This window comes from Nannobrachium achirus (assembly GCF_963921795.1).
Source record: "Nannobrachium achirus genome assembly, chromosome: 23".
NCBI classification, from domain to species: Eukaryota; Metazoa; Chordata; class Actinopteri; order Myctophiformes; family Myctophidae; genus Nannobrachium; species Nannobrachium achirus.
This window is the reverse complement of record NC_137830.1, coordinates 51099277-51126277: the sequence shown is the minus strand read 5'-3', so window position 1 is coordinate 51126277 and position 27001 is coordinate 51099277. Positions and strand designations below refer to the sequence as shown.

At 44.3% G+C, this 27001-nt stretch overlaps 1 protein-coding gene across 1 annotated transcript in view; it reads left to right on the top strand.

Moving 5' to 3' along the window:
* Window positions 1-26437, top strand: part of LOC308308979 (voltage-dependent calcium channel subunit alpha-2/delta-4-like) — a gene marked incomplete at both ends in the record, with an annotated part of 186120 nt that extends 159683 nt beyond the window's left edge. The window contains 6 exons of the mRNA XM_080754432.1: window positions 11406-11461; window positions 19846-19866; window positions 21078-21198; window positions 21775-21892; window positions 22829-22909; window positions 26342-26437. Of these exons, the coding sequence (XP_080610558.1) occupies window positions 11406-11461; window positions 19846-19866; window positions 21078-21198; window positions 21775-21892; window positions 22829-22909; window positions 26342-26437 (493 nt within the window). The remainder of the gene's footprint in view (window positions 1-11405; window positions 11462-19845; window positions 19867-21077; window positions 21199-21774; window positions 21893-22828; window positions 22910-26341) is intronic.
* Between the last annotated feature and the right edge of the window lie 564 nt (window positions 26438-27001).

Below are 27001 nucleotides of genomic sequence, written 5' to 3'. Positions count from 1 at the left end.
AAAGTATATGCCTATATATGGCCATAGCGGTCAGACCGTCGGTTCTGGACAACCACCGATCAGAATGACATCACACCACCAGGCACCGCACTAATCAATTAATATTGATCTCATCAGGGATATCCATATATGGGCATAAACAGAGTGGCCATATCTGGAGATCCCTGGTGACATCAATATGAAATATGGCCATATATGGCAAAGTGAATTAATCTTCCCTATTGACTTCAATGGGGAAAGTTCTAATGGTTAAAGGGGAAGACAACCCATTTTCAATATTGAACTGTGTCATTAATATACCTTAGAGGAGTTGTGTGGAAATAGAAAAAAACTTCCCCCTCTTCTGTGTTGCCTAGAACTGGAGGATTGATTTTGGGGTTTGTATTGTAAAGTACAATGTGTGATGTCATCAAGTTGTACTTTACAATACAAACCCCACAATCAATCTTTCAGTTCTAGGCAACACAGAAGGGAGGGAACTTTTTTTCTATTTCCACACAACTCCTCTAAGGTATATTAATGACACAGTTCAATATTGAAAATGGGTGGTCTTCCCCTTTAAGACGGAATTCATTTGCAAGTGTGACTCTTTCTAGTTTAGTACTATATTGCATACACACATTAAAGTCATTAAGTCCTATACAGTAATGTAATTTAGTACTATTATATGCACACATTAAAGTCATTAAATGCTATTATCATATTCAACTTCACCCAGCTCTTGTATGGGATACTGACAGGGGCGTCACAAGGGGGGGAAAAGTGGGACTGAGTTACTAGGGCCCAAGGTGGGGTGCCCTAATAATGTTTAAGCTATAGAAAAATAGCAGATATACAAGCTCACAGCTGCAAGCTTGTAGATCTGCTATTTTTGAAAAGTTGTGAAAATGTGTGCAAATCTTTGAATATATGTGTTTTTTTTAAGCAAACATTAGTAACTAAAATTTTGCTTCTGGGGGGTCCCTGGAACTAAATATTTTGAGATGGGGGTCCGTGGCCAAATACATATCATTTCGGACGGTTCCTCACATGAAAAGGTTTGAGCACCACTGACAGAAAACATTTGAAATATTCAATGACTCGCACAAACCTTCACGATTTTTCAAAAATAGCAGATCTACAAGCTGTGAGCTTATCTGCTATTTTTCAATAGTTAAAGCACAAAACCACGCGCTTTAATGTGTTCCCAGTCTAAATGGGTTAAAGGACAACTGTAGTTTTTTACAACAAGGGTTCATATTTTAGATTGTAATTAAAGAATATATAAAAGGTGATTGTTAAAATGATTTCATTTACTTCTTTCTATTGTTTTAGAGATTATTATTTCAGTGGTTTGGGGCATGCGTACAAGTGGCTAAATATGTCATATTACACAGAATAAGCCCATTCCCAAGATACAACACAACCTTTCATGGTTGGATGTGACTAATGGGGGCTAGAAGTGTTACTGTAAATAGCAATAAAGAAACTGCTGGCTTATTGTGTCTAAAAATACATATTTAGCCACTTGTACGCATGCCCCGATGCGTACGCATGCCCCACATTTTAGCACGGTAAACGTGATAAAACAATAGAACGAAGCAAATGAAAACATTTTAACACTCACTTTTTCTTTTCTCTAATTACAATCTAAAATATGAACCCTTGTTGTAAAAAAACAAAGTTGTCCTTTAAACCCCCTCCCCCTATGAAGAACATTCATGGGGGGCCCGCAGTGAACCCTTGTACCCAGGGCCCAGGGTTGGTGTGACACCCCTGGTAGTGACCCAGCAGCAGCCCAGAATGATGAAGAGCTCCTCAAAGCCCTCCTTCTGGCTGCCGGCCCTTCTTGTCATGATGAGTAGTGGAACGTTGGCTGCTGGGATCTGATTTTAATGCGCTTGTTGTAGGAGCGTCGGCCGCCCAGGAATTGTTTTGTTTTGAGATGTGTTTTTAATGTAGCTGTGGATTTGTTTTTAATGTCGTTTTTTTTGTTTGTTTTTAAGCTGTCCCTTAACTGGTCGTTGGTAAATAGGCCACACTGAGTCACTACAACGTCACCACCCACTGCATTCACTAAACTGAGCACACACATGGTGCGCATTTCCGAACGCACCCACAGACAGAGTAGAAGAACATTGTACCATTTTTCATGAGCATTAGTATGAGGACCAATTATATGAGGATCCCATATAGGTTGAAAATGGGTGCTCCTTTAAGTGGTTAATTTACCGTAGCTACAGTAACATATCTGTCACCCAGCCAGGTGACACCAGGGACGTGCTGGCCATTGGGAAAAGCGGGACAACTCCCGAACTCCCGAACGGCCGGTTCATTCCCGGCCGGTCCAGGCCGGCCGTTAGGAAAAAATTGAAAATAAAATGTCGGCCTTCGTTCCATTTTGGGGGCTGGCGGCCAACAAAGTAACTATACTAGTAAGTATCGTCACTGTCGGGCAGAAACCTCGTATCTCCAAGTTTCAAATGTATAAATCTTTTCGCAAAGCAAAGCCCTGCTTCATCATACAAGTCTGTCGCACAAAGGTAGTGAAAACAGCAGATCTACAAGCACACAACGCCTCGCGGTGCGAGGCGTTGTGTGCTTGTAGATCGGCTGTTTTCACTAGTTTAAATCATTTTTCAAATGGTTTTGGACATACAGGGTTTCCACCCGACAATGACGAAATATAACTCATGTAATAAGGCCCACTGGCTTGTCACTTGCCATCATCTGAAATGGCAAATCTTTGAGTAGCAGCAGCAGCGCTATAGAGAGAGATCTCTCTCTATAGCGCGCAATGAGGGCCTCTCCAACTCTTTTTCCCGGGCTGAATCAGGGGCCCAGCACGTCCCTGGGTGACACTAAATACTGACTGTACCTTCCATGAATAGAAGTAGGCTTACATACTGTAGTACAGTATGTACAGTATGTAGTACAGTAGCAGTGACTGACCTGGGTGGTCTGTTCTTCTTACATACTGTAGTACAGTAGCAGTGACTGACCTGGGTGGTCTGTTCTTACATACTGTAGTACAGTATGTACAGTATGTAGTACAGTAGCAGTGACTGACCTGGGTGGTCTGTTCTTACATACTGTAGTACAGTAGCAGTGACTGAGCTGGGTGGTCTGTTCTTACATACTGTAGTACAGTGTCAGTGACTGACCTGGGTGGTCTGTTCTTACATACTGTAGTACAGTAGCAGTGACTGACCTGGGTGGTCTGTTCTTACATACTGTAGTACAGTAGCAGTGACTGACCTGGGTGGTCTGTTCTTACATACTGTAGTACAGTAGCAGTGACTGACCTGGGTGGTCTGTTCTTCTTACATACTGTAGTACAGTAGCAGTGACTGACCTGGGTGGTCTGTTCTTCTTACATACTGTAGTACAGTAGCAGTGACTGACCTGGGTGGTCTGTTCTTCTTACATACTGTAGTACAGTAGCAGTGACTGACCTGGGTGGTCTGTTCTTCTCTTACATACTGTAGTACAGTATGTACAGTATGTAGTACAGTAGCAGTGACTGACCTGGGTGGTCTGTTCTTACATACTGTAGTACAGTAGCAGTGACTGACCTGGGTGGTCTGTTCTTACATACTGTAGTACAGTAGTAGTGACTGACCTGGGTGGTCTGTTCTTACATACTGTAGTACAGTAACAGTGACTGACCTGGGTGGTCTGTTCTTACATACTGTAGTACAGTAACAGTGACTGACCTGGGTGGTCTGTTCTTACATACTGTAGTACAGTAGTAGTGACTGACCTGGGTGGTCTGTTCTTACATACTGTAGTACAGTAGTAGTGACTGACCTGGGTGGTCTGTTCTTACATACTGTAGTACAGTAGCAGTGACTGACCTGGGTGGTCTGTTCTTCTTACATACTGTAGTACAGTAGCAGTGACTGACCTGGGTGGTCTGTTCTTCTTACATACTGTAGTACAGTAGCAGTGACTGACCTGGGTGGTCTGTTCTTCTTACATACTGTAGTACAGTAGCAGTGACTGACCTGGGTGGTCTGTTCTTCTTACATACTGTAGTACAGTAGCAGTGACTGAGCTGGGTGGTCTGTTCTTACATACTGTAGTACAGTAACAGTGACTGACCTGGGTGGTCTGTTCTTCTCTTACATACTGTAGTACAGTAGCAGTGACTGAGCTGGGTGGTCTGTTCTTACATACTGTAGTACAGTTCAGGAGGGACGACCATTAGGTTGAATGGGCTTTATTGACAAGAATGAAGCATACAAGCAGCAATATAGCACATAGAGATAAGCAGCAAATACAGCAGCAACTAATGACATGAGCAGCAGATAGCATAATGAAATAAGCAGCAAGCATGGATAAATGCAGCACTATCTAAACTTCAAGCGGAACCTAGGAGTGGCATATGGATTCTACCATCGGATCAGTGTACCGCGGGTCACGATATATATAACGTTATATCGTGAATTAAGCTCTCCGTGGACACATGATCCGATACCCCCAGCGGGGATAAGCATAATCCATTGAGGTGGACGCTGGGGATGGCGGTGGGGCAGCGTTGAGCTTAGCAACTGACTATAGCTGTGCAGCTAGGTCTAATGTACTCTGGGTAAAGGGGGGGGGGCTGAGGCCGCTGGCCCCCGCCCCCCCGGCGCGCTGTCAACCCTTAGCTCGCCCCTCCTGAACTAGCTACGTCATGACTTCCTGCGCTCAATTTCAGGAGGGACGACCATTAGGTTGAATGGGCTTTATTGACAAGAATGAAGCATACAAGCAGCAATATAGCACATAGAGATAAGCAGCAAATACAGCAGCAACTAATGACATGAGCAGCAGATAGCATAATGAAATAAGCAGCAAGCATGGATAAATGCAGCACTATCTAAACTTCAAGCGGAACCTAGGAGTGGCATATGGATTCTACCATCGGATCAGTGTACCGCGGGTCACGATATATATAACGTTATATCGTGAATTAAGCTCTCCGTGGACACATGATCCGATACCCCCAAAGAAAGGACCCACGCGGGTCCCCCCCCAAAACACGCAATGCTTTAGAATCCATAAGGCTCCTAATCATCGGTGAGGATGATTTGTTTCCGCGGGCCTAACAGCTTGGACACTGCTGTGACCAGAAGCGCATATAACTAAACTAACCTATCTAAGCATACAAAAACATTGCGCCCAGCACCCAGAATACTTTATTAATTTATATACATTTAATTTTTTATTTTTTATTTTTATGCATTTTATATTTTTTTATACATGATTTATGCAGCCCTTTTTAATATTCTACCACCCCCGACCACCTTGCTTTGCTAGGGAAGAAAACCTCCCACAGTATACATGGCTCCGCCTGAAGCGCCCTGATTACTCTCAGCTTGACGCAATCAAAGACCTGTGAAGCGCAACAGAGCAGCACGTAAACATGCAACCTATCAGGGGCGGGTGCCCCGATTAAACGCAGCAGCAGCAGCAATTGAGCACGCAACCTATCGGGGGCACATGCCCCTGGTAAACGCAGCAGAAGCAGCATAGTGAAACCCTATGGAACAACCCTGCCAATAGTGCCTGCAGCACTATTAGCATCAGCAGCAGAAGCGTTAACTGAAGCGCGTCCAACTCCAGCTTGGAACCATCACGCTTCGGTCAGTCCTGTGTTGTGTGTGCTTGATAGCTGGGCGTGCAGGATCGGGCCGCAAATCTGGCAGCTCTCTCCGGGGTTCGTGTGACGAGGACGTCGGGCAGACAGCCCGGTGTTCAGCATGGACATGAAAGGACAGAAGGGAGAGTTAGTTCTGCGACTGACACTGGTGTACCTTCCCTGATTTTGACTGCGAGCTGCAGTCTTCAGAGGCCATGTGCTAGTCACATCTTAAGCCTGGCCTTGGTGACCGCATGTGCTTGCTGCGGAAAATACCATCTTAGCTTTAGCTGACCATAACAATGAAACCACGCCTAGGGTCGCTGACTTTTAGGATCACAGAGAAATTTTCGCAGCCCACAGAGCGCTCTGCTGCAGAGTCTGCTGCTGCACAAATAAGAATCTCCACGAGATACATGACTTGACCTTTTAAGGCAAGCTATGCAAGCCTAGAGAGCGGCTAAAGCCCAACATTCAGTACAAGTAAGTCGCTGCTATGTAACTATGATTGCCTATTATTAGCAAGCTTAGAGAGCGGCTGAACGCTCATGGAATCGAACGAGCAAATACGTTGCTATTTACCTGCTAGAGTGTGGCTCCTCAGCGCATCTGGGAAAGGAGTTCCCACCGCTGGTGCTGAAACTGCAGCTTCCCATGTTCCCTTGCGACCTGGCGGTGGCGACGACGGTCACAGCCTGACAGCGCCCCCGGAAGATGGGCCGGCACCACGGCTTCCAGCACGACGCAGCGCTGGTTCATGCTCATGGTAGCAGCAGTAATAGCATTAACTGATGCTGTAGCAGGTGGACGGGCAGCCGGACGGGGGGCCGACAGGCAGGAGGGAAGGCAGGCAGGCGGGAAGGCAGGCAGGCGGGCTGGCGGTAGGCCACTTCCGTCTGCTGAATATGGCGCGTGCAGGCAGGCGGGCGGGCAGGCAGGCGGGCGGGCGGGCGGGCGGGCGGGCAGGCTGGCAGCTCATGGTAGCGCCAGAGGTAGCGGAAGCTGCAGTTGGCCCTCTCCAGTGCTAACCGACTCCTGACTGGTCTCATGGAATTATACAGTAGTGGACGAAACTATAAAGATAAACATGTTAGCAGAAAACACTCAGCCGCTGCAGCGCGACGCTGCCATGATGACATGCTGTAGCAACCGCTATGCAGCAGCTCCAGCAAGAAGCTGAAAGGACAAACAAGATGTTAGCAGCAACATGTAGCAGCCGTGGCCCGAAGCTATAAAGAAAAACGCGATTTAGTGGAACATGTAGCCGCTTTAGCATAAATCTGCAATGCTAACCTGATGCCGTGGCAGGGGGCATGCCGCAGCTCCGGCCTGGAGCTGTAATGATAAATATGTTAGCAGAAAACCTCAGCAGCTGCAGCGCCATGCTGCTATGGCGACCTGCTGTAGTAGCAGCTATGCAGCAGCTCCAGCACGAGCTGAAAGGATAGAAATTATGTTAGCAGTTAGACATGTAGCAGCCGCAGCAAGAAGCTATAAAGTAAAACACGATTAGTGGAACCTGAGCCGCTTAAGCCTGGAGCTGCCATACTGGAGCAGAAATGACAACATGTTAGCAGAAACACTCAACACCCTGGTAACAGCTTGACATGCAGTAGAAACAATACCTTGCTGAAATAATAACAGAATGTTAGCAACCAACAAGTATTAGCTTTAGCATGAGCTGAAAGAAAACATGATGCAGCCAAGCATCAGCCTTAGCTGTAATTATTAGCAGTTATGCTAGCACGCCGCCGCAGGTTGAGTGGAGCTACCAATAGCTGAAACTATAGGAGACATTAGTATCTGACTGAAGCAGCGGCAGCAAGAGCCACTAGCACCATAATGTGCCCATTTTAGCCTCCAAGATAGCGGCACCACGGATAAGGAGAAATCCTGGATATGCGCATGATGTTACAACAGTCATGTAGCAGCTTGAGCGTGAGCTGTAACCAGCACTGAAGCCGAGTGCAGCAGCTACGGAAACACTACTAGAACATACAGTGAGCTATGTGACCCAATACTATAACCTTACGGACCAGAAGTGCTCTAGCCTGGAGCTGTAATGATACGAATAATTTAGTATCTGAAGCTGATGAGCTGCAGCTGATGGATGCTGAAACTGAAGAGAATAATTAGCTGGAGCTACCGAGCATTTAGAGAAGACTACGATTCCCTGCATGCACTAGCGAGTTCAACTGGTGACGTCAAGACCGACAGCACGCCTAGCGTTAGCGGACGCAAAACATTGTTTGCACGTAAACTGTGGCACCCATGAGCTTGCGGGTTTTCCTCCTTCCAGGAGCCCACGCAGACATACAGCGACAGGAACCATTTAGTAGCTGCTAAGTATAGCAAACTAGCACCTCATAAGCAGCAGCTGTTTATAGAGGCAACGTTTTCAGACGGGGCCATACTTGCGCCTAGAACATGGCTAGCAAGCTGTTTTACCAACTAGCAGCTATCCTTACATTAGTTAAAGCTAGCCGGCTTACAACAAGCAAAGCTAGCCCCTGGCTGACTGCAAGGAAGGAACGCTGCTCAACAGTAGCAGATACGGCTGACAAAATACACCAATACGCCACTGTTCCCGACAAATACACCACTGTTCCCGATAAGCACAAGCAACTGAGTTAACCTTAGCGAACGGTCGCAAGCAAGCCAAGCACACTGAAGTTATTTTAACGTTAGCCAGGAGCCGCAACTGCTCCCGTCTCGATCTGTAGTATGCAAACTCAGCTGGAAAGAGCACCATTACCTTGATGAAGCAGTAGTTAGAAGTAGACCTCGGCCGTGTTTACCACAACAACGAACCCAACCTTTATGCCATAATCCTTGCCTTGAACCCAGCCTGGACAGCCGCTAATCTTTAGCAACGTTAGCGAAACCCATAAGCACCTTAAATTAGCATTAGCAACAAACGACTGCCACATTAGACTGTAGCACGGAATCCAGCTGGCTTGACATGCTAGCGAACTACATATCCCATCCCCAGCGTTTAGTATGCGCTGACGACGTCATGCCGTAAACCACCGCTTGACATGAACTCGGCTAGCTCGGATGCTAGGTGAATGCTGCCGATACCTACAACAACCTACAAACTGAATCCTCCTGGCGTGTTTCATACTTGCTACGGAGCCACGTTATCACGAGGGGCCGCCGCTCTATGCCTTAACATGGCTAGCACGTTGTTTTACCAGCTAACAGCATCCTTACCGGAGTAGCCGGCTAGCAATAGCCACCGGCTAGCTCTTGGCTGACTATACATTGAACCTGTTGCTCCATGCTAGCCGATACGGCCCGTGCAGTCGCAAAAACACTGTCGCTATCATCGACAAAACCCAGCGACTGAGATTACCTTAACTCATGGTAGCCCAGTAAAGGCCCACCGGGGCACAAATAAGTTAGCATTTAGCCCGTAGCCACAGCCCACTTTCTATGATCCTGAGTTTACATTTAGCCATGTTAGCGAGCCCGTAGCACCTTTAGATTAGCTTTAGCAACATGACTGAAGTACAGAATTCAGCTGGGGCATCAGCAACTTTAGCAAGACAATATGGACCTTGAAACTTTAGAATTCAGCGATTACCCGAATAACAATCTCAAAACTACCCATGCGACTTGGCCAAGAACACAGCTTCTAGCATTCAGTGATTACCAGAATAACAACCTCAACCTTCCCATACAACCTGGCCAGAACACAGCTTCTTAACTAAGTTAGTTTGGCAGCTAAGAACATGAAATAAGCAATAGTAGATAGCAGGAACAGCCAGAAATACTCAGCCAAGTTAGGCACCCTCTCGGAGCGGTGCATGGGCAGCAGCACAGCTTCCAGCAGCAACAGGTGTGGCACCTGTGTGTGTCCTGCAGCGTTGAGCTTAGCAACTGACTATAGCTGTGCAGCTAGGTCTAATGTACTCTGGGTAAAGGGGGGGGGCTGAGGCCGCTGGCCCCCGCCCCCCCGGCGCGCTGTCAACCCTTAGCTCGCCCCTCCTGAACTAGCTACGTCATGACTTCCTGCGCTCAATTAGCAGTGACTGACCTGGGTGGTCTGTTCTTACATACTGTAGTACAGTAGTAGTGACTGACCTGGGTGGTCTGTTCTTACATACTGTAGTACAGTAGCAGTGACTGACCTGGGTGGTCTGTTCTTACATACTGTAGTACAGTAGTAGTGACTGACCTGGGTGGTCTGTTCTTACATACTGTAGTACAGTAGCAGTGACTGACCTGGGTGGTCTGTTCTTACATACTGTAGTACAGTAGTAGTGACTGACCTGGGTGGTCTGTTCTTACATACTGTAGTACAGTAGCAGTGACTGACCTGGGTGGTCTGTTCTTACATACTGTAGTACAGTAGCAGTGACTGACCTGGGTGGTCTGTTCTTACATACTGTAGTACAGTAGCAGTGACTGACCTGGGTGGTCTGTTCTTACATACTGTAGTACAGTAGTAGTGACTGACCTGGGTGGTCTGTTCTTACATACTGTAGTACAGTAGCAGTGACTGACCTGGGTGGTCTGTTCTTCTTACATACTGTAGTACAGTAGCAGTGACTGACCTGGGTGGTCTGTTCTTCTTACATACTGTAGTACAGTAGCAGTGACTGACCTGGGTGGTCTGTTCTTCTTACATACTGTAGTACAGTAACAGTGACTGACCTGGGTGGTCTGTTCTTCTCTTACATACTGTAGTACAGTAGCAGTGACTGACCTGGGTGGTCTGTTCTTACATACTGTAGTACAGTAGCAGTGACTGACCTGGGTGGTCTGTTCTTACATACTGTAGTACAGTAGCAGTGACTGACCTGGGTGGTCTGTTCTTACATACTGTAGTACAGTAGCAGTGACTGACCTGGGTGGTCTGTTCTTACATACTGTAGTACAGTAGCAGTGACTGACCTGGGTGGTCTGTTCTTACATACTGTAGTACAGTAGCAGTGACTGACCTGGGTGGTCTGTTCTTACATACTGTAGTACAGTAGTAGTGACTGACCTGGGTGGTCTGTTCTTACATACTGTAGTACAGTAGCAGTGACTGACCTGGGTGGTCTGTTCTTCTTACATACTGTAGTACAGTAGCAGTGACTGACCTGGGTGGTCTGTTCTTCTTACATACTGTAGTACAGTAACAGTGACTGACCTGGGTGGTCTGTTCTTCTCTTACATACTGTAGTACAGTAGCAGTGACTGACCTGGGTGGTCTGTTCTTACATACTGTAGTACAGTAGCAGTGACTGACCTGGGTGGTCTGTTCTTACATACTGTAGTACAGTAGCAGTGACTGAGCTGGGTGGTCTGTTCTTCTCTTACATACTGTAGTACAGTATGTACAGTATGTAGTACAGTAGCAGTGACTGACCTGGGTGGTCTGTTCTTACATACTGTAGTACAGTAGCAGTGACTGAGCTGGGTGGTCTGTTCTTCTCTTACATACTGTAGTACAGTATGTACAGTATGTAGTACAGTAGCAGTGACTGACCTGGGTGGTCTGTTCTTACATACTGTAGTACAGTAGCAGTGACTGAGCTGGGTGGTCTGTTCTTCTCTTACATACTGTAGTACAGTAGCAGTGACTGAGCTGGGTGGTCTGTTCTTCTCTTACATACTGTAGTACAGTAGCAGTGACTGAGCTGGGTGGTCTGTTCTTCTCTTACATACTGTAGTACAGTAGCAGTGACTGACCTGGGTGGTCTGTTCTTCTTACATACTGTAGTACAGTAGCAGTGACTGACATGGGTGGTCTGTTCTTCTCTTTTGTTCTATTATAATAAAATAATCCCCTCATCTCTCATCTGTCCAGGTTTCTCTTGGAGTTCAATATTTGTGGACTTTGGCACTCAGATCATTTTGCTGATGGTAAGTTCACACGCAGCACGCACACACGCACGCACGCACGCACGCACGCACGCACGCACGCACGCACGCACGCACGCACGCACGCACACACGCACACACACACACACACACACACACACACACACTTGCTTATGATAATTTGGGGGACATTGCATTGAGGTTTGGTGCTTTTCCACTGCATGGTACTGCTCAGTGCTCAACTGGACTTGATAAAATAGCTATTTTGGATGAAGAGATTGTTGATTGTAGAAAACATGAGCAGACCAACTATCAGTGCTCAGAGCTCATACTGGCCTCCCGAGGTGTAAGGCAGTGGTTCCCAAACTGTTTTGTCTCAGGGCACCCCATGAATATATTTTTGTAATCCGAGGCACCCAAGATTACTCCCAGCACCTTATATTTATAGCATCATTTCGTTCTCTGGTGGAAACCTTGTATGTCCAAAACCGTTCGTTTTGTATTTGTCATCTATAAAATGTAGTAAACTAGTGAAAACAGCCGATCTGTAGATCGGCTGTTTTCACTAGTTTTGTGCGACAGTCTTGTATGATGAAGCAGGGCAAAAGACGTACACATTTGAAACTTGGAGATACAAGGTTTCTGCCCGACAGTGACGATATTTTAGTGATTATGTTGCGAGGAAAACGTTGAGATAACAGCCATTTTGGTTAGACTGAAAATAACTTTGTACTTCAAGTTTAAAATGATACAAAATATATTTTTAAATGTCCAAATACATTTCAAATATTATCAAATGATCTCGCGGCACCCCTGGACTGCCGTCACGGCACACAAAATATATTTTTAAATGTCCAAATACATTTCAAATACTACCAAATGATCTCGCGGCACCCCTGGACTGCCGTCACGGCACCCCAGGGTGCCCCGTCACCCACTTTGAAAACCCCTGGTGTAAGGGACAGTCGTTGCTTTCCTGCTAATCCACAGCTTCTGAATGGTAAACGATACTAATCCTCTCATTTCCATGTGGTCATCGATATTCAACATCTGATGCTTCCCAGAAAACCAGTCAGTGGTGGAAAAAGTATTTTATTTTATTTTTAAAAATGAATAAACAGCTGTTTCACTGCAAAATATAATTCCACCACTTATTACAGACATCCGTAGAATGTTTACTCCTAGGAATTTGTAACATTATTTAAAACATTATGTTGGGAAATAGGTCAAAATACAACTTGTTTCTATCTTGGAAAAAAAACAATACTTGGTCAGTACTTGGTCTAGCACTGACCAGGATACTGTCACCAAGATACTATCCTGGTGACAGTATCCTGGTAAGAATTTCACATACCTATCTTTAATTTGTATTTCAAATACTTTTTTGTATTTTGTGCCCATCTTCCATCACTACTACTACTACTACTACTACTACTACTACTACTACTACCATTACAAACTACTGCCACTCTGCTGCCAAGTCAAGTCAGTTTTATTCATAAATCATGTTTAAAAATAAACAAATGGTGAGCAGAAAGTGCTGAGGCAGTTGGTAAAGCCGATGAATGATGTCTGTTGTTAGCTTTAGTTATTAGAGCCCAGCAAGCAGAGCTCAGGCACACTGCTGGCACCGACACAAACACAGATTTATAGAGAAGTACTTTGATTATGAGCAGAGCCAGAAGAACCGCGCGGCGCGGAACAGAGTGAGCTGAGCTGTCGTTTGTAAAGAGTTGCCATGTCCGCTTATTGTAAGCGACTTTGGTCTTGTTTTTCTGTAAAGTTACTTTTCACTATCGATAGTTGCGGGTTGTGTTTCTTTTTTGGGGCTTGTTTTTAAAGAGTAGTTGCTTATTTTGGTCTTTCTTCCAATGTTCTTCTCAAACATTTTCATGTCAAGGACCTCCAATTCTATATATGTAAGTATTTAGTGACCTCTGTAGCAGGATTTGTGGATCGTGTATTCAAAGCTCAAATTCTACAATCTACTACAACCTCACCATGCGTTGCGATGCCATCTTGTAGATCTGCTATTTTCAAATATCCGACGCACATAGGTTTAAAGAGGTGGTGCCATGATTCCCCCCCCTCTAAAACATGATTATCAGGTATTATGAGTATACTAGGAGGATTTTTTTTCTCCAAAAAAGTATATGGAAAGAGTTAAAATTGGGTTTTTATGTGGCCACACCCCCAGTTCATTAAGTATGCATGGATGTCATGGTGGGTGGTGACCCAGCTGAAGTTAGCCACACCCCACAGTGTTGGGTGAATGGTAATTATGGGAGGAGTTGATTCTGTGATGTAATCGTATCTGTGTTTTTTTAACTGACACTTTTGACCACAAGGTGGCAGCCTCCAAAGAAAACAAACAAATACTAAGAGAATACATAATTGCTCATACAAACCACACCAGGGGGTCTAATGAAGTACTTTCAACCTCCTTGACACATGAAAAACAGAAAAAGTACAAAACTATGGCACCGCCTCTTTAAAGTGCTCATGTGGCCTAGTCGCTTCTCTTGGGCTTGTTTTCATAGACCTATAGTTGCTTATCTCTCTCACAAAATCTGGCATCACTGCTGGCAAGACACAAGACTGGCAGAAGATGAAGAAGGCAGACGAGCACAGACAATAAGTAAAAGTCAGGGCCGTGCTGGCCATTGGGAAAAGCGGGACAACTCCCAAACGGCCGGTTCATTCCCGGCCGGTCCAGGCCGGCCATTAGGAAAAATAAATAAATAAAATGTAGGCCTTCGTTCCATTTTGGGGTCTGGGCGGCCAACAAAGTAAATCGTCACTGTCGGGCAGAAACCTTGTATCTCCAAGTTTCAAATTTGTAGATTTAGCAAAGCAAAGCCCTGCTTCATCATACAAGGCGGTCGTCGCACAAAAGTAGTGAAAACAGCAGATCTACAAGCAGACAACGCCTCGCGGTGCGAGGCGTTGTGTGCTTGTAGATCAGCTGTTTTCACTAGTGTAAATCATTTTTAAAATGATAAATACAAAACAAACAGTTTTTGACATACAAGGTTTCCACCCGACAACAACGAAATATAACTCATGTACAGAAATGGCAAATCTTTGAGTAGCAGCAGCGCTATAGAGAGAGATCTCTCTCTCTATAGCACGCAATGAGGGCCTCTACAACTCTTTTTCCCGGGCTGAATCAGGGGCCCAGCACGTCCCTGTGTGCAGGCAAACGGGAAGCCAAACAAAGTTTCGGCAACAAATGATTACTGACGCATAATCGCTGGTGGAAGAAGACAGCCGACTTTTTACTTTAGTAGAAGTGGCATCAGCACCGTGGAGAAATACTCTGGCCAGGCTGCAGTTGTAAATAAGACTGTTCTTAATATTGCCTGCCTGGTTAAATGAAAATGAATGGCAAAAGTAAGAGTCTTGCATTCAAAATATATTTCATTTCACATCCATTTGTAGAATTGGCTCTGCTGGGAAATCATGAGTGCATCTGTGCATGCAACGTACAGATATATTCAATAAAAAGATTTATGTTTTGTATTACATTTCTTGCAATAATGTTTTTTCACTAAGTCCCAAGACACACTGTCTCACAGCACAGCAGTGTGTCTCCACACTGTGTGGGAACCGTTGGGTATAAATATAACCACACCCTGGTGTATAACCACACCCTGGTGTATAACCACACCCTGGTGTATAACCACACCCTGGTGTATAACCACACCCCAGAACCGCTGGTGTATAACCACACCCCAGAACCGCTGGTGTATAACCACACCCCAGAACCGCTGGTGTATAACCACACCCCAGAACCGCTGGTGTATAACCACACCCCAGAACCGCTGGTGTATAACCACACCCCAGCATCCATATCCTGGGGAAAGCTTTCACTGAATATAGCAGCGTCCATAACGGATATGTTTACGGTGGCGTCCGGTCTGACCCAACCCAGCACAGAAAACACAGGCAAGGCTTCAAACAGTTTATTCGGGGGAAATCAACAAAGTTCATTGAGTGAGGGGCTTGCCTGCATATCATGCAAATTTAAACTTAAATTCTTCCGAAGTCAGGGGTAAGTAGTAGCGGTGTAACGATACATTTTAATAGTGATTCGATAAATATCACGATACATGGTTGACGATACGATACATGGACGATATTGGTTCATTCATGGCGATGCGATACGATACGATTCGATTCAATGATTTAAAATCGATATATGTAACTATTTAGCAAAGAAATAAAATCTCTGTGAAAGGTGTGGATAGTGCAGGTTTTTAAGGGAAACATGTATTATTATGGATATAAATAAGTAAACACAGTGATTATCTGCCAAATACATGGACATTGTATATTGACAAACCCGCACCAGAGATTACACACATTTATCAATAGACCAGTGTAGCTATATGGAAAGGAAAAGTAATTAAACCCCTCCTTTTCATTTTTTCTCCTTAAAAATGCTAAATACAATGCACAAGTAGGTAGTATCGATACAATCGATTCTTTGCACTGCCGATTCGATACGATACAAAATAAAATGATACGATTCGATTTTAGCTGTTTTCATTTCGATTAGATTTTTTAAGTTAAAAACTATATTTCGATACAGTTACTATATCGTTACACCCCTAGTAGCTCTGGGGACAAGGGGAGCAGGCTTCATGCACAGGGTTAGGGTGGTACAGGGTTAGGGTGGTACAGGGTTAGGGTGGTACAGGGTTAGGGTGGTACAGGGTTAGGGTGGTACAGGGTTAGGGTGGTACAGGGTTAGGGTGGTACAGGGTTAGGGTGGTACAGAGTTAGGGTGGTACAGGGTTAGGGTGGTACAGGGTTAGGGTGGTACAGGGTTAGGGTGGTACAGGGTTAGGGTGGTACAGGGTTAGGGTGGTACAGGGTTAGGGTGGTACAGGGTTAGGGTGGTACAGGGTTAGGGTGGTACAGGGTTAGGGTGCTACAGGGTTAGGGTGGTACAGGGTTAGGGTGGTACAGGGTTAGGGTGGTACAGGGTTAGGTTAGGGTGGTACAGGGTTAGGTTAGGGTGGTACAGGGTTAGGGTGGTACAGGGTTAGGTTAGGGTGGTACAGGGTTAGGGTGGTACAGGGTTAGGGTGGTACAGGGTTAGGGTGGTACAGGGTTAGGTTAGGGTGGTACAGGGTTAGGTTAGGGTGGTACAGGGTTAGGGTGGTACAGGGTTAGGTTAGGGTGGTACAGGGTTAGGGTGGTACAGGGTTAGGTTAGGGTGGTACAGGGTTAGGTTAGGGTGGTACAGGGTTAGGGTGGTACAGGGTTAGGTTAGGGTGGTACAGGGTTAGGGTGGTACAGGGTTAGGGTGGTACAGGGTTAGGGTGGTACAGGGTTAGGGTGGTACAGGGTTAGGGTGGTACAGGGTTAGGGTGGTACAGGGTTAGGGTGGTACAGAGTTAGGGTGGTACAGGGTTAGGGTGGTACAGGGTTAGGGTGGTACAGGGTTAGGGTGGTACAGGGTTAGGGTGGTACAGGGTTAGGGTGGTACAGGGTTAGGGTGGTACAGGGTTAGGGTGGTACAGGGTTAGGGTGGTACATGGTTAGGGTGGTACAGGGTTAGGGTGGTACAGGGTTAGGGTGGTACAGGGTTAGGGTGGTACAGGGTTAGGGTGGTACATCGGTGGTACATCGGTGGTACATCGGTGGTACATCGGTGGTACAGGGTTAGGGTGGTACATCGGTGCCACCGGACGGTGTTTCCCCAGGGAGTGAGCAGTGAGGAGGTGCTGCGCTCTAGGCTCCTCACTCTGGCTCCCCCTGTGGGCTGTTTGAGGTGCTGCACTCTAGGCTCCTCACTCTGGCTCCCCCTGTAGGCTGTTTGAGGTGCCTCACTCTGGCTCCCCCTGTGGGCTGTTTGAGGTGCTGCACTCTAGGCTCCTCACTCTGGCTCCCCCTGTAGGCTGTTTAAGGTGCCTCACTCTGGCTCCCCCTGTGGGCTGTTTGAGGTGCTGCGCTCTAGGCTCCTCACTCTGGCTCCCCCTGTGGGCTGTTTGAGGTGCTGCACTCTAGGCTCCTCACTCTGGCTCCCCCTGTGGGCTGTTTGAGGTGCTGCGCTCTAGGCTCCTCACTCTGGCTCCCCCTGTGGGCTGTTTGAGGTGCTGCGCTCTATAGGCTCCTCACTCTGGCTCCCCCTGTGGGCTGTTTGAGGTGCTGCGCTCTAGGCTCCTCACTCTGGCTCCCCCTGTGGGCTGTTTGAGGTGCTGCACTCTAGGCTCCTCACTCTGGCTCCCCCTGTGGGCTGTTTGAGGTGCTGCACTCTAGGCTCCTCACTCTGTTTGAGGTGCTGCACTCTAGGCTCCTCACTCTGGCTCCCCCTGTAGGCTGTTTGAGGTGCTGCACTCTAGGCTCCTCACTCTGGCTCCCCCTGTGGGCTGTTTGAGGTGCTGCACTCTAGGCTCCTCACTCTGTTTGAGGTGCTGCACTCTAGGCTCCTCACTCTGGCTCCCCCTGTAGGCTGTTTGAGGTGCTGCACTCTAGACTCCTCAATCTGGCTCCCCCTGTAGGAAAACCTACTAAGACCGGCGGGACTGGAGTGAGACTGGAGTGAGACTGGAGTGAGACTGGAGTGAGACTCCACAGGATACATGAATGAAATTAATTTAGTCTATTTTAGTTTATCCCCTTTATGGGTGAAGGGCATTAAAATATATATATATATATACTGTATATATATATATATATAAAATAAAATAAAATATATTAATTGGGTTAAAATTTCTGTGAACAACAGAAACATAAAACATGTAAAGAAATGTGGGGGAAAAAACAGGTAAAGGTATTGGTTTGACATATAGTTTTTGTTGCTTTGTTTGATAAATATATTATTTGTAAACAACTTCTTATTCCCCTATGAGATACATTAATCCATCACAAAGAAATAAGAGACAGGAGAGGAGAGTGATCAGAGTGAGAATGTAATGTTTACTGGAGAGAGAGAATTCAAGACAGGTACAGTACAGAAATAATGGTTCAATGGTTCGTGCTCTCTCTGACAAGTGATGTTTTGACATGAGTATAAGTTATGGTCATTTGGTCAGTCAATGGATGACGTTTCAACAGTTCATAGGATATGTTTCTTGTCCACAAGTGGGTTCCATATACGTGGCAAAGAGTTCATAGGTTGCTGAAGGGATGTCCTTCCAGGGTGAGCCTTATAAACCAAAAACAATTCTCATTGTTTTAGTTACAGGCTCCATGGCAGTAGATAAGGCCTCAGTTCTACCAGACAGAAGCCTGGCCTTGTGGGTACTGTACTGTACATGACATGGCACGAGCTGTGGGGTCAGGTGGTCAGTTAGTCATCAATATGTATTGATAAAAAGATGATATGAACCACAACAAAATACATAACACTTGTGTTACTGTTCACTGTTCTGTCATGTCACCTGTCTCTTCACTCCACCGTGCCATCATCATCATCATCATCACCACCATCATCACCATCATCATCATCATCATCATCATCATCATCATCATCATCATCATCACCACCACCATCACCATCATCATCATCCCCACCATCATCATCATCATCATCATCATGATGCCCACCACCCTGACCATCCTCTTCATCCTCATCGCCACCATCATCCTCTTCATCATCATCATCATCATCATCATCACCATCATCACCATCATCATCATCATCACCACCATCATCACCATCATCATCATCACCACCATCATCACCATCATCATCATCATCATCATCATCATCATCATCATCATCATCACCACCACCATCACCATCATCATCATCCCCACCATCATCATCATCATCATCATGATGCCCACCACCCTGACCATCCTCTTCATCCTCATCGCCACCATCATCCTCTTCATCACCATCATCATCATCATCATCATCATCATCACCATCACCATCATCATCATCATCACCATCATCACCACCATCATCATCATCATCATCATCATCATCATCATCATCATCATCATCATCACCATCACCACCATCACCATCACCATCATCATCATCATCATCATCATGATGCCCACCACCCTGACCATCCTCTTCATCCTCATCGCCACCATCATCCTCTTCATCACCACCATCATCATCATCATCATCATCATCATCACCATCACCATCATCATCATCATCACCATCATCACCACCATCATCATCATCATCATCATCATCATCATCATCATCACCATCACCATCATCATCACCACCATCATCATCATCATCATCATCACCATCATCATCATCATCATCATCATCATCATCACCATCACCATCACCATCATCATCATCATCACCATCATCATCATCATCATCATGATGCCCACCACCCTGACCATCCTCTTCATCCTCATGGCCACCATCATCCTCTTCATCATCAAACATCCTCTCCTCCTCCTCTGTGTCCTCCTCCTTCCATCTCTACATTCAGCCAAGGCTTCCTTCTCAGTGTGTGAGTACCCACTTTCATCATTCGTCATCAGCATCATCGTCATAAAAAAAGTCCTTTTTTATGTTACGATTTAAAAGCTCAAAGCACGTCATGCAGCTTGTAGATTGGCTATTTGCACCTTGTGACTAAATGATAACACAGGGGGGTCCCCGAATTATTTTGGGTGGTCCCCGGATGATTGGCTGTTGTTTACTTTCTCAACAGTAAACAAACCAACATAAAGTTTAAGTGTATAGAGGGTATCTGCACGTTTCTAAAGTGACAATTTAAGGACTTTTTAATATCTCTAAAATGACAAATTAAACATTGGCCAAATTGTAAAATATTAGAGGTAGAAATTGTGAAAATAGCAGATCTACATGCTCACAACGCCGCGTTGTGAGCATGTAGATCTGCTATTTTCACAATAGAACCGTGTTATAGAAAATGTAATGTCTCAACTCTTAGTGTAGTGGGAGAAATATGTGAAAAAGGTGTTCACTTCCGGCAGAAAGCGTGAAAATTTGCACCTAGGGGTATTTTTGTGCGCTGAATTCAAAAATTGACGGTCCCAAGCACTTTTCTCAAATTCACTTTTCTCTAATTCACTTACCTAAGGTTAGGGTTAGGAAAAAAAGACCCCCCAAAAATCTTCTTTAAGTATAGCATGTGAGGGGTCTATCTATTCTAGGGGGATTTCATGATTCTGAATCCATTCCAAGCATTTGTTTTGCACAAAAACATTCCTTGGGCAAGAAATGGACCCCACAAAACTATGGTTTAGTGACGAGTCATCACTTTTCACAGTTGTGTAGGGTCCATTTCTTGCCCAAGGAATGTTTTTCGTGCAAAACAAATGCTTGCAATGGATTCATAATCATGAAAACCCCCTAGAGACCCCTCACATGCTATTTAAAGAAGATTTTTGGGGGGTCTTTTTTCCCTAGTATGGTAAGTGAATTAGAGCCACCAGATCCCATGGGAAAAGTGATTGGGACCGTCAATTTTTGAATTCGGCGCACAAAAATACCCTTAGGTGCAAATGTTCACGCTTTCTGCCGAAAGTGAACACATTAGCCTATTTTTGTTACATATTTCTTCCACTAGTGCTCGTCAGGGTGGGGGGTCTCCAGTTAAAATATGATTATTTTGGGGGTCGCAGCCTGAAAAGGTTGAAAACCACTGATCTACTCTACTACTATCTTATGATCTCCACTGTGCTCTTCTTACAGCTTCAGCTCATAAGAAGAAGGGAGAGATGTTACAGCCGTGTGACACTGAGTATCCCAGCTTCGTTTACGAGCCATCGGTCAAAGAAACCAACAGCATCATTAAATGTGGACGCTGTCAGAAGTAAGAGAACACGCACGCACGCACGCACGCACGCACGCACGCACGCACGCACGCACACACACACACACACACACACACACACACACACACACACACACACACACACACACTTGCTTATGATAATTTGGGGGACATTGCATTGAGGTTTGGTGCTTTTCCACTGCATGGTACTGCTCAGTGCTCAACTGGACTTGATAAAATAGCTATTTTGGATGAAGAGATTGTTGATTGTAGAAAGAATGAGCAGACCAACTATCAGTGCTCAGAGCTCAGACTTGCATCATCTTAATGAATTGAACACAGGACCACACACACTTTGGAGCCTTCTGGTCTAAAGGTGTGGCAGTGCCCCCATGAGGCCATAAGTGGTGGTGCATTCAGTTATGTTACACAGTGTCTTAAAATAATGTTTGTTCTTCCCTTTTCCCCCCCTTTTCTCTGTTTCGTGTGTGTGTGTGTGTGTGTGTGTGTGTGTGTGTGTGTGTGTGTGTGTGTGTGTGTGTGTGTGTGTGTGTGCGTGCGTGCGTGCGTGCGTGCGTGCGTGCGTGCGTGTAATTGTGTGCGTGCGTGCGTCAGGATGTTTGTGGTACAGCAGGTCCCAGACAGTAACCTGTTGATGGTCGTAGCTCAGGCTGACTGTGACTGCAGCAGGCATCACCCTAACATCAACCTCAACCCCATAGAGGTCAAATATATCCTTCACTGTGTGTGTGTGTGTGTGTGTGTGTGTGTGTGTGTGTGTGTGTGTGCGCGTGCGTGCGTGCGTGCGTGTGTGCGTGTGCGTGTGCGTGTGTGTGCGCGTGTGCGTGTGTCTAAGCCCCTATATACTTTATACCGTATGTTCTAAATACATTTTCATTATTTTTTATTTGTTCAGGCTTTTCTCCCATTATTGATGGTTCCAGTGCAGAGATACAGGAGTGACATGTAGAAAAAGTAATCCCGGCCCCACATGTCAAGCAGCAGAGCTTATACAGTTTGTGCCTTAAAGGGATATTTCACTTTCACTTTCAAAACATGTTTTGGGTCATTTTATTGTTTTTAAGTTGCTTGATTCAGTGCACAAAGCCATCTTCAAACTCCATTTTAATCATGTTTAGATTCGCCGCAAAAACACCCGTCCTTGGTTCTGGTGCCTTTTTTGAAATATCCCTTTAACCTCTCAGCTGTCAGTGACGCCTGATTATGGATCCCACTGGAGAGATGGATGGAAACGGTACATAGCGCTCGTTATCAGCCGCGTCGGCAGGTTAGCATTTCACCAGGTTAGCATTCACCAGCGTTGGTTTTACTGAGGTTAAGGTTAGGGTTAGGTTTAAGGATAGGTTTAGGTTTTGGTGCACCTCTGCCGCGGTCCAAGTGACCACAATGGAGCGCTCCCTACATCCGGTTCAGCCAATCACAAGCTTCAAAAATGAGTCCGGGGCGTGTTTATCCATCTTTCCCAGTGGGATCCATAATCACGCGTCAGTGACCCTTCAGAGTCTCTAGTGTGTGTCCTTGACCACATGGCACATAACTATCCATCTATCCATCAGTCTACACCAGTCTACATACATATATAGTTATAGATAGTTATGTTACAGTCTACATACAGTGTCTAGGTTGTGTCCTTGACCACATGGCACATAACGCCTCTGTGAAGTGTGACAGGATGAGGTCACAGAAGATCCGCAGACGCCCCGAGTCCTGCCACGCCTACCACCCTAAGGTCAGCACCCACCCACCCAAATAAACACACACACACACACACACACACACACACACACACACACACACACACACACACACACACACACACACACACACACAGATCGACGATTAAAGGACAACTTTGTTTTTTTACAAGGGTTCATATTTTAGATAGTCATTAGAGAAAAGAAAAGATGAGTGTTAGAATGTTATCATTTACTTCTTTCTGTTGTTTTAGCGATTTTACTATTTTGATTTCAGTGTTTGAGGGCATGCGTACAAGTGGCTAATTATGTCTTTTTAGACACAATAAGCCGGCAATTTCTTCGTTACTATTTACACCAGCCCCCATATATCTGACCATGAAAGATTGCAGTGCATCTTGGGAATGGGCTTGTGTCTAAAAATACATATTTAGCCACTTGCATGCATGGCCCCAACCTGGGGTCATGCATGCAAATCAAAATCGTTAAAATCACAAAAACGACAGAAAGAAGCAAATGAAAACATTTTTACACTCATCTTTTCTAAAATCTAAAATCCAAAATATGAACCCTTGTTGTAAAAAACTAAAGTTGTCCTTTAACTCCATAACTCAGAGTTATGGGGGTCCATGAAAATAAAACATTTAATAATCACTGTACCAGTTTAATATTCACTGTACCAGTTTAATAATCACTGTACCAGTTTAATAATCACTGTACCAGTTTAATAATCACTGTACCAGTTTAATAATCACTGAACCAGTTTAATATTCACTGTACCAGTTTAATATTCACTGAACCAGTTTAATATTCACTGTACCAGTTTAATAATCACTGAACCAGTTTAATAATCACTGTACCAGTTTAATATTCACTGAACCAGTTTAATATTCACTGAACCAGTTTAATATTCACTGAACCAGTTTAATATTCACTGTACCAGTTTAATAATCACTGTACCAGTTTAATAATCACTGTACCAGTTTAATATTCACTGTACCAGTTTAATAATCACTGTACCAGTTTAATATTCACTGAACCAGTTTAATATTCACTGAACCAGTTTAATATTCACTGTACCAGTTTAATAATCACTGTACCAGTTTAATAATCACTGTACCAGTTTAATATTCACTGTACCAGTTTAATAATCACTGTACCAGTTTAATAATCACTGTACTTGATTGATTGATTGATTGAAGAATTTATTAGAAGTTTGCAATAGAAAAAAGTACAGTTTCATGACAGTACAAATCACTGGTACAAGGTCAACTAAAAGGAGATCCTAGAAAGCCGAGGCTTATTTCCACAGGAACCACACTTTAAGTATCTCATATAACATTGAAAGACAGACGGATAGAACATAGTACTTTATCTAGGATAATATCAGTTTCAAAAGCATAACATCAAATACAAAGGCAGAAAAAAGAATAATAAAAAAGGGGGGGGGGGCATGGGGGCTTAATCTATTTACAAGTCACGGGTAGCAGCTGTCTGAAGGTGACTTTTCATACCAATTTTGAAGGAGGCTAGGGATTTGCTCTCCTTTAGGGCTTGAGGAAGGGCGTTCCACATGTTGATGGTGTAGCAGGAGAACGAGTTAATATTACCAGTACCAGTTTAATATTCACTGTACCAGTTTAATATTCACTGAACCAGTTTAATAATCACTGTACCAGTTTAATATTCACTGTACCAGTTTAATAATCACTGTACCAGTTTAATAATCACTGTACCAGTTTAATATTCACTGAACCAGTTTAATAATCACTGTACCAGTTTAATATTCACTGTACCAGTTTAATAATCACTGTACCAGTTTAATAATCACTGTACCAGTTTAATAATCACTGTACCAGTTTAATATTCACTGAACCAGTTTAATATTCACTGAACCAGTTTAATAATCACTGTACCAGTTTAATAATCACTGTACCAGTTTAATATTCACTGTACCAGTTTAATAATCACTGAACCAGTTTAATATTCACTGAACCAGTTTAATAATCACTGTACCAGTTTAATATTCACTGAACCAGTTTAATAATCACTGTACCAGTTTAATATTCACTGTACCAGTTTAATAATCACTGTACCAGTTTAATAATCACTGTACCAGTTTAATATTCACTGAACCAGTTTAATAATCACTGTACCAGTTTAATATTCACTGAACCAGTTTAATAATCACTGTACCAGTTTAATATTCACTGAACCAGTTTAATAATCACTGTACCAGTTTAATATTCACTGAACCAGTTTAATAATCACTGTACCAGTTTAATATTCACTGAACCAGTTTAATAATCACTGTACCAGTTTAATATTCACTGAACCAGTTTAATAATCACTGTACCAGTTTAATAATCACTGAACCAGTTTAATAATCACTGTACCATTTTAATAATCACTGTACCAGTTTAATATTCACTGAACCAGTTTTATAATCACTGTACCAGTTTAATAATCACTGTACCAGTTTAATAATCACTGTACCAGTTTAATATTCACTGTACCAGTTTAATAATCACTGTACCAGTTTAATAATCACTGAACCAGTTTAATATTCACTGTACCAGTTTAATATTCACTGAACCAGTTTAATAATCACTGTACCAGTTTAATAATCACTGTACCAGTGGACTCCTGATGTGTAAATCAGTGTCAGACTGACTGACTGTAACTGTAACTGTAACTGGGTCTCATGATCAAAATACCGTAACAACAAATGTCGTGTTAAAAAAAGAGAGAAAAAAAAGAAGCCCCAGACACATTTGTCTGTGTAGCGACATATTGATGACCCCTGCTTCCACTATTGTTTTTTTTTAACCCATTTAGAACGGATACACATTATTGTGTATCATTATTTTATGCTTTAACTATTGAAAAATAGCAGATATACAAGCTCGCAGCGCGGCACCGAGTGCCGCGCTGCGAGCTTGTAGATCTGCTATTTTTGAAAGGTCGTGAAAATTATAGAATTTTGGCCCGATTCTATAATTATCTATAAGAATCCTTCTAAGGTTTCTTGAAAGCCCTACGTTTCTATGTCAGCAATCTGGCCAGCCATCGTCAAAGAAAAGGTCCTTTTCACTTCAACTGGAGCTCAGTTAGTCTGTTCTTGAGAGACTACTATGTCAGTGGTTCTCAAACTTTTTCATGTCAAGGACCCCCAAAATGATATTTATTTGGCCACGGACCCCCATCTCAAAATATTTAGTTCCAGGGACCACCCCCCAGAAGCAAAATTTGAGTTACAAACTTTCGCTTTGAAAATACATATATTCAAAGATTTGCACAATTTTTTTTTACGACTTTTTCAAAAATAGCAGATCTACAAGATCGCATCGCGGCACTCGGTGCCGCGCTGTGAGCTTGTAGATCTGCTATTTTTCAATAGTTTAAGCATTCAATAACTCAAGGCCCTAAATAATTGTGTCCATCTCACATGTTTCTTGTCTGTGTAGGAGAACGCCAAGGACTGTGGTGGGGCGAGTGTCATCTCGCTGTCTGGCGCTCTGTTTCTCGCCTGTCTGTCATTCTCCACACTCGCCTACCGATGACATCAGCGCTGTAGCCCCGCCCACCTTCACCCTCTGATCGGATTAAACGTGCAAAAACTGTAATGGATCTGATTGGACAGTGGACATCGAGGCCAAGCCATCGCCATGGATACACTTCCTGTTATATACAGTACAGGTGTGGGTTTACTTCTATGCAACATTTTCCAAAGTGAACTACACTGGATGATAGAATGGAAACGGGTTAATTCACCAAAATATTTAACTTTTGGCTTTGCTGTGGTGGCGTGAAACACTGAAGATGACGATGAATACACAAGCATGCCACACACCGCGAGAAGACACAATGTGACATCTCACGTGAACGGGACGTCAGATGGTCACACGACAGACACAAAGCTGAGAGGCTGACTGGAACACAAATGATCACATTCAATATTTTTATTCTGAAGTTCTAAATGAACTCCCAGGATTTCCTGCTTGCTGCTCTTCTGACATCATTGGAGATATGTTTGGACATGATCCTATCCACAACTTTCCAACATCCCATCGTGCATTGTTGCGCAGAAGTTGCACGGAGCTTCCGGCGCCGCAGCCGAGTGTGAT